Below are 6,808 nucleotides of genomic sequence, written 5' to 3'. Positions count from 1 at the left end.
GCGAACATACTTCCTATATAGTAACTTCCTCTTACACATCTGTACACTTTCACACACAAACAAATGTGTGCAATCACACACATCATTTACAAAGTGAGACACTTTGGAGAAATGAACCACACAAACACATTAAGGAAACATACATTTTACATAAATATTTTATTTCCTTATAAATGATGAGAGAACAGCATGACAGTGGCTTCATGGTGTTATTATTACATTTTTACATAATAACCACCCATTTTAAAATAATGGAGAGATGATACTTATTTGATAAAAAGGTACAAATATCATTAAAACAAATAGAACAGCAACACATACAGTACATAAATACTGGCATAAATAACACAAATATCCAAACATGTTGCAGCAATGGCAACTTGTGTTATGGCTTCTTTACCTTTAGCCATACCAATGTCACCTTTTTCTCTCCATGAGTCCATCATCACTCAATCACAGGTCTTTGTAAAACACTTTTGTGAGGGGGTATCCCAGAAAGCCTCTCTCTGGAGGCTCAAGCTTCCTCTCCTCATCATCATCTTCTTTTTCATCAGCCCCCTCCCCAAATTGCTTGTAGCCCACCTTCCTGAAGAAGGCTTCTCCCAGTTTGGACGGATAAGGGACGTGGATGTACACTCTGTGTGCGCCAGCCTCCCTCTCTCTCTGCTCCAGGCTCTGGACAAACATCCGGCCCAGACCCTCCCTGCGGTACCAGCAGCCCGTCACCAACCTGCAGATCCTCCTGATTTTCGCTCGCTTCTCACTTTCCCTGAAGATGCAGCCGAGGATCTCGCCATCACATTCGGACACCCAGACATGGCCTGCTTCCTGCTCCCTCTCTGGGGTGACAGTCTCTGTTGGCACATCTTTGTCCTTGGATTTGGGTGTGATTCTGCGCCTTGGCTGAGTAATACAAATATGATTATTTGGCTGCAACATCACGTCACTAGAATGAAGTGGAAACTGTACAAAACACAGTTGAGCACACCAGTAGACTAACCTTTCTAGTCCCTGGTGTCTTGCCACTGATCCTGCAGTACGGATTCAGCAGTGTCTCATCCTGTGTCCCTCTGTAGCTGCTACCCACATAGTCCCAGTAGGGCCGGCTGCTGCCCAGGACCCCTGTGGACCTGGGCATGGTGATTTTGAGAAAAATAATTAGCAGGAAGACAGGAATAGCTAGGGCCAGGATAAAGGAGTGCACAAGGCAGCGCAGCATCGAGGAGAAAACAGCCAGGATGAAGAGGCAGAGCGGGCGAGTGAGGACGTGAAGGATGAGGCGGTTTTCTGTGCCCTCGCAGCCCTCCTGGAGACGTGCAAGTTACAACAAATTAGCACAAGCATCACAAGGAGTGAATTGCAACCATGATGAAAGCCACTTGCACCAACCTTGATGAGGGCTTTGACCATCTCTATATCGTCTTCCTTCATCCTCCTCATCACCACCTGATCCAGCTCCAGCCTCACCATGTTTCGGCTTTGAGCTCTAACAGCAGGACTGGCGCACCAATGTTTCTACACACATCCACACGTTGTGCACAGGGACCCTGCGAAAACACAGACATTACAGTACATTGACAGAGGGTCGTCAGCGAAATGCAATTGTGGGATTGTTGATACTAAAACCATGCAGATAACAGATGCTGATGTTGTAGACCCGATTGTGTTATTATTACTATGACACAGAGGCTGTAGTTGAAATCGGTGAGCATGTCTCTTAACGTACTACTTTGCTTATAATGAGCCAGTAGTTGCAGGGTAACAATCACAACCACACTGGTTCCAAACAACAAAGACAGATGGGGATTATGGGGGATTTATGACATGCATGTGTCCCCATCACTCATTCCAGATTGTTTTTATCTGCACGTTTAACGGTGATCACCAAAAAGGCAACGTTACAGTGAAAAGCGAAGAGACCCAGTTGAAACCCTTATATGGTTGTTGCGAACTGCTGACACATTTAGACTCCTGCGCTCAACCGCGTTTCCGCTTACCTTCTCCGTCACGCCGCTCAAATTAAACTGAAAACGGGGGAGAACAACTCTGAACGTATCCCTCAATTTTGTTGCGAAGTCCTTGCAGGCTTTACGTTTGATTGGTTGAGAAGAGCAGTTTCTTGTGCAGAGGGATTCTGCATACACACGTACTCTGTTTGAGGTCCCGTTTCACGTTTTCAATGGGTCGAGCTGCGCTATTTGCGTAAGCACAACCCGTACTGCGTAAAGGCTACGTAAAAAGGCAACCGCAACGTAACAGCGTAACCAGCGCTCCAAACGCAATGACCTTTGTGTGTTTAATAAAAACGGACAAACTCAAACTACAAAGCGAAAAGAAACACATGATTAAAGGTATTGACATTTATTAATAATAACTTCTATTTACTATTGACATTGTAAAGAAAGTGGGTCATGTACAACATTTATTCACAAAAAAATCATCTGCCAATGACAGTATCATTAAAACCAATATATTTAAGAATATTCAGGTCCATGTACAGCCTATTTGAATGTATAACATTTCTAGTATGTGGCACCATGGGATTACGATACAGTACTCTTCTAACTGCATGTTCTCCCTCAGCTCCAGGAGAAACCTCAAACTAAAGTGCTAACACACTGAGCCCACAAATAGTGAGGCATTCACTCGCAAACACACTTCCTTCTTCTTCTCTAACATACACACTCTCAGAACTGCATCTCTTTAGAGTTTGGTATAGGTCCATTTCTTAGCGTGTCCTCCTCAGTTGATGTCCGTGCTTCTGTACTGGCTGCAGAGCCGTGTTCTTTTGCAGACTTTTCATTTGCCTCAACTGTTACACTTTCGTATTTCACCTCACTACTTTGTGAGATCTCTCCATCCCCTCCTCTTAAACTACTGGTGCTGACCTCAATTATGACAATTTCCTCTCCATTTTCCAGCTGAAACAGGCCTTCCATTGATCCTCCACCCTCCTCCACCCTCCCACTTGCAGAATTGCAACCAGCACCTTCTTCCCCCATCATTCCCCCTTCACCTTCTATCAGGGCTATCATCTGCATACCTTCCTCAGTTTCCTGCTCCATCTTGGTCTCACCCCCAAGTTCAAACACTACCTCCTGTCCATCAAGTGGCACCAAACTTTGGGTCGGAGTGCAGGAAAGCTGCAGGCTGGTTTCTTGGCCTTGGCTGAAGGTAGCACTGGGTGGGCCGCTGTCCTGAGCCTCAGTGTGGAAATGGAGGACATAGGACTCTCCCTGGCTTCCTTCCTCTCCAATCTCTCTCTGCCCCTGCTTTTCTCCATCCCATTCCTGCAGAAGTGACATCATCCTTTCCTTATCCCCCTCCTTTGCTCCTTCACCTTGCTCATCTGTCTTGAACTGCAACACAAGTGATTTCGTCCCCCCTCCATCCCCTGCCTCTTCTGATGCGTCCCCTTCGAATTGCAACACGTACGAGTGCCCGCCCTCCTCGACATTCATCCCCTCCTTTGCCCGCCCTTCATTATCAAAACACAACACAAACTGTTTCCCTGTCATGGTATCCCCGGTCCTTATTTGCCCTACTGTGGTATGAGGTTCCAGAGGAGCAGGGACCGGAGAAGAAACGGACGATACTGTCGTGGCTGGTGTAACCATGGTAAAAGTTGATGAGGGTCCTGAGGTGTCCACTTTGGGGGCGACAGTGGTGGAAGAGGAACGAATTGGGACAGCAGTGCAAGAGGTTGTCAGGGGACAGTGTGACACCGTCGATACAGACGATGGGAATGCAGCAGCAGCAGTCTGTGAGACACCGGTCACATGACAGTTCGTTACTGACGGAGCGCCACCTGCTGTCTGACTGACTGGAGCTGCTGCAGACATCGGAAGACTAGCTTTTGGTTTGCGCCCCCGTCTGCCCCGAGCAGTCCGCGTGCTTTTCCCTAAAATGGGCTTGGTCAGTAGGGAGTTGGCTGAGAGAGTGCGTGCTGACATGACAACATTAGTGTTTGCGTTGCTATTATTATTATTGTGGGCGAATATGAACCTGGTCTGCTGCTGTTGCTGCGAAATGGCCGGAAAGTGGGACATCTGAGTCTGCGTTTGGTTTAGGACGGGCTGAAGTGCTTGGATAGTCTGAAGCACAGGGAGGCTCTGGGACTCCGGAGCTGGTGGAAGGTTGTTTGCTGTGGGGACGAGGATCAAGCTGGACTGGCTGCCGTTATTGGAGGGGCACTGGAGAAGGAAGAAGTTTTGGGGCTGAGACAAAGGTGGTGGTGGTGGAGGTGGTGGAGCTGGCGGAGGGGATGACAGAGGAATGAGCTGCAGGCCGCTGGCTGTCTGAATCATAAAGTAGTTCTGGGAGGTGTTAGGGGGAATATTAAGTGCTGGCTGGGACACAATCAGGCTGCCTTGGTTTCCTGAGGTTTCCAAGGTGATGGGGTTGAGCAGGGTCGTGGTGGTCATTACTCCCCCGACACTGGCTTTTACGGCCACTCCGTCTTTACCTCCACCACCAGGGCAGGGCAGTGGAACGCCACTGCCATGGGTACGGATGTGCCTCTGCAAGTAGGAGTGCATGACAAACTCCTTCGCGCAGTACGGGCATTTGAAGTCCTTGCTTGAGGAGTGTGTGCGAAGGTGGAGCTGGAGGTTGGAGGAGTGTGTAAAGCTTTTATTGCAGTGTGTGCACTGGAAGGGTCTCTCGCCAGAATGGGTGCGTTCATGCTGCATACAAAGAAATAACAAAAGAGGGAGACATAGGAAGAACAGTTGATGAGAATAAAGAAAGATCTATTCAATGCAAAAAGTTAATAATCGGCATGAAATCGTAGCCAAATGTGCACCGACAGTGCAGACCTGTTTGAGGTTGGACGTCTGGGAGAAAGACTTTGAGCAGATGGAGCAGGTATGAGGCCGCAGTCCGGAGTGCATCTGGCTGTGTCTGCGCAGGCAGCTGGTGTTCTTGAAGGACTTGCCACACTCCTTACACACATACGGCCTCTCGCCTGTGTGCTGCCGCAAGTGGTACTGATAGTGAGAGCTCCATTTGAAAGTGAGAGGGCAGTGAGGGCACTGGAATGCCCGAACGCCTGTGTGTACCTGGGTGAAGTGGAAGTGGAAAAAGTGTTAATGTTCACATTTTAGTGTTCAGTTACAACTGTTACAAATTAAGTGTTGTGTGATAACAGGCACTTTGTCATCAGGAAGTTTAAACTACTTTCTGTTCTTTCATTAAAGGGATTTTTTTATTGCTTCTCTGCCTGAATGTGAACCATAGTAGACAGCGGCCGTACCTGTTAACTAATTTCTGGGATGACATAGATGATCACATTTAGCTCCCAATTGATGTGTCTCTCATTTGGAAACTTTACTTGTGTTTACATTTCTTGGAACAGAAGCCTTACCCTCTGATGGATTGAAAGCAGAGACGACCTCTTGAAGCTCTTTCCACACTCGGTGCAGCGGTAGGGCCGTTCCCCAGTGTGATCCCTCATGTGATACTTCAGCCCCGATGAACCTTTGAAGGCTTTTCCGCACTCTGAACAGCGGTATGGCCTCTCTGTATCAAAGTGAGTGAAACAGAGGGTCACATTTCTTTAATAAAAATTAAAAATGACATACAATACCTAAAAAAATAATAAAAAAAAACCTGTTGATTGACTATTGGCCATTGTAGTGAATATCAAAGTTATAAAAAATGTCTTAAGCATTAAGTTATTTTAGATAAGATAAAGTAAAGTTCCCTGGTTGGTATGAATGGATCAAACAACACCACTTTGATACTGCATGGCTAGCTTTGTGTTGAGATCATTAGTGCTTGACTCATATTTTCTATTGAACAGTAAATATTCATTGTCTCCATGTTTTGAAAATGCCTTTACCTCCAACAAGAGTGCTCTTGCTGGCTGCTGTCTTTCTGGGGGCTTTGGTCGGTTTGGCCGGTTGTTCCTCTTGCTCCTCCCCGACGGTAATGATGTTGACGTGGATCTCCCTCTGGCCTTCCTGCTGCCTGTCGGCCTGGCTGGGAGAGGAGGGGAGGGGGAGAGACAGGGAAAAGGAGGGAGGGCACACTATCTCAGCCTCTGCCTCAGCCAGGAGACGTTGCTCAGGCGTGTGGGAGTGTTGATGGGTGAGGAGTGAGGAGAGAAGGGGGAAGGAGCGGTCGCAGGCGGAGCAGCTGAACTGGGAGCGGGACTGTGATGAGAGAGAGTGCATCTGGACAAACAAAAGCGGAACACAAACGGGTTGTATTATTCTCGGATAGATACATCCAAATGCAAGAACTTAATCTCTGCGGTGCTGTAGTTTGCATACCAGTTTGAGAAGAAAAGCAATCACAACAATCATTCTCACCAGTGACACATGTCTATTGAGGCCTACACTGGTCTTGAAGGTCTTATTGCAGTAGCCACATGACTGCCCTGCCCATGTGGTTCTGGGCTCTGGCTGAACGGTCTCCGAGCTCTGAGTCACCTCGGTGAAGCTCTGCAGCAGGTCAAACTGGGCCTGGGTGGTTCCCACATTCTGAGGACAAACCAAAGGCTGTTATACATATAAATAAAATGTATCTTCAGATCAGACTCAAGAACTGTATCAGGTGGGTAAGGTTTTTTAGATACAATTCTAGTAGATTATGTAGACAATCAGTGTTTGTCAGTTGATCTTCAGGAGTACAGTCATTCTGTTCCATGCCACATTACAAACAGTATATATACACACTGTACAACATGCAACTTATCTAGACATCCGTCTGAATTGACATTTTTTTCCATTTATTTATTTCGCCTGACGAGTTTATGAGGCGTTTACAATAGCTGATGTCTTGTTTTCCCTAAACCCTTTAGTAG

The 6,808-nt window shown here is 47.0% G+C and overlaps 1 protein-coding gene across 1 annotated transcript; it reads right to left on the bottom strand.

Annotated features, from left to right (window-relative positions):
* Positions 1–203: 203 nt before the first annotated feature.
* On the bottom strand, positions 204–1,470 carry nat14 (N-acetyltransferase 14 (GCN5-related, putative); the record flags this gene model as incomplete). The annotated part of the gene is made up of 3 exons (XM_079227823.1): positions 204–903; positions 1,001–1,306; positions 1,390–1,470. 3 exons carry the CDS (start codon positions 1,468–1,470, stop codon positions 454–456), a joined length of 837 nt encoding a protein of 278 aa, XP_079083949.1. The 3' UTR covers positions 204–453.
* Between the last annotated feature and the right edge of the window lie 5,338 nt (positions 1,471–6,808).

Source organism: Taurulus bubalis (assembly GCF_910589615.1).
Source record: "Taurulus bubalis genome assembly, chromosome: 12".
Lineage (NCBI taxonomy): Eukaryota > Metazoa > Chordata > Actinopteri > Perciformes > Cottidae > Taurulus > Taurulus bubalis.
This window is presented reverse-complemented; position numbering and strand designations above follow the sequence as displayed.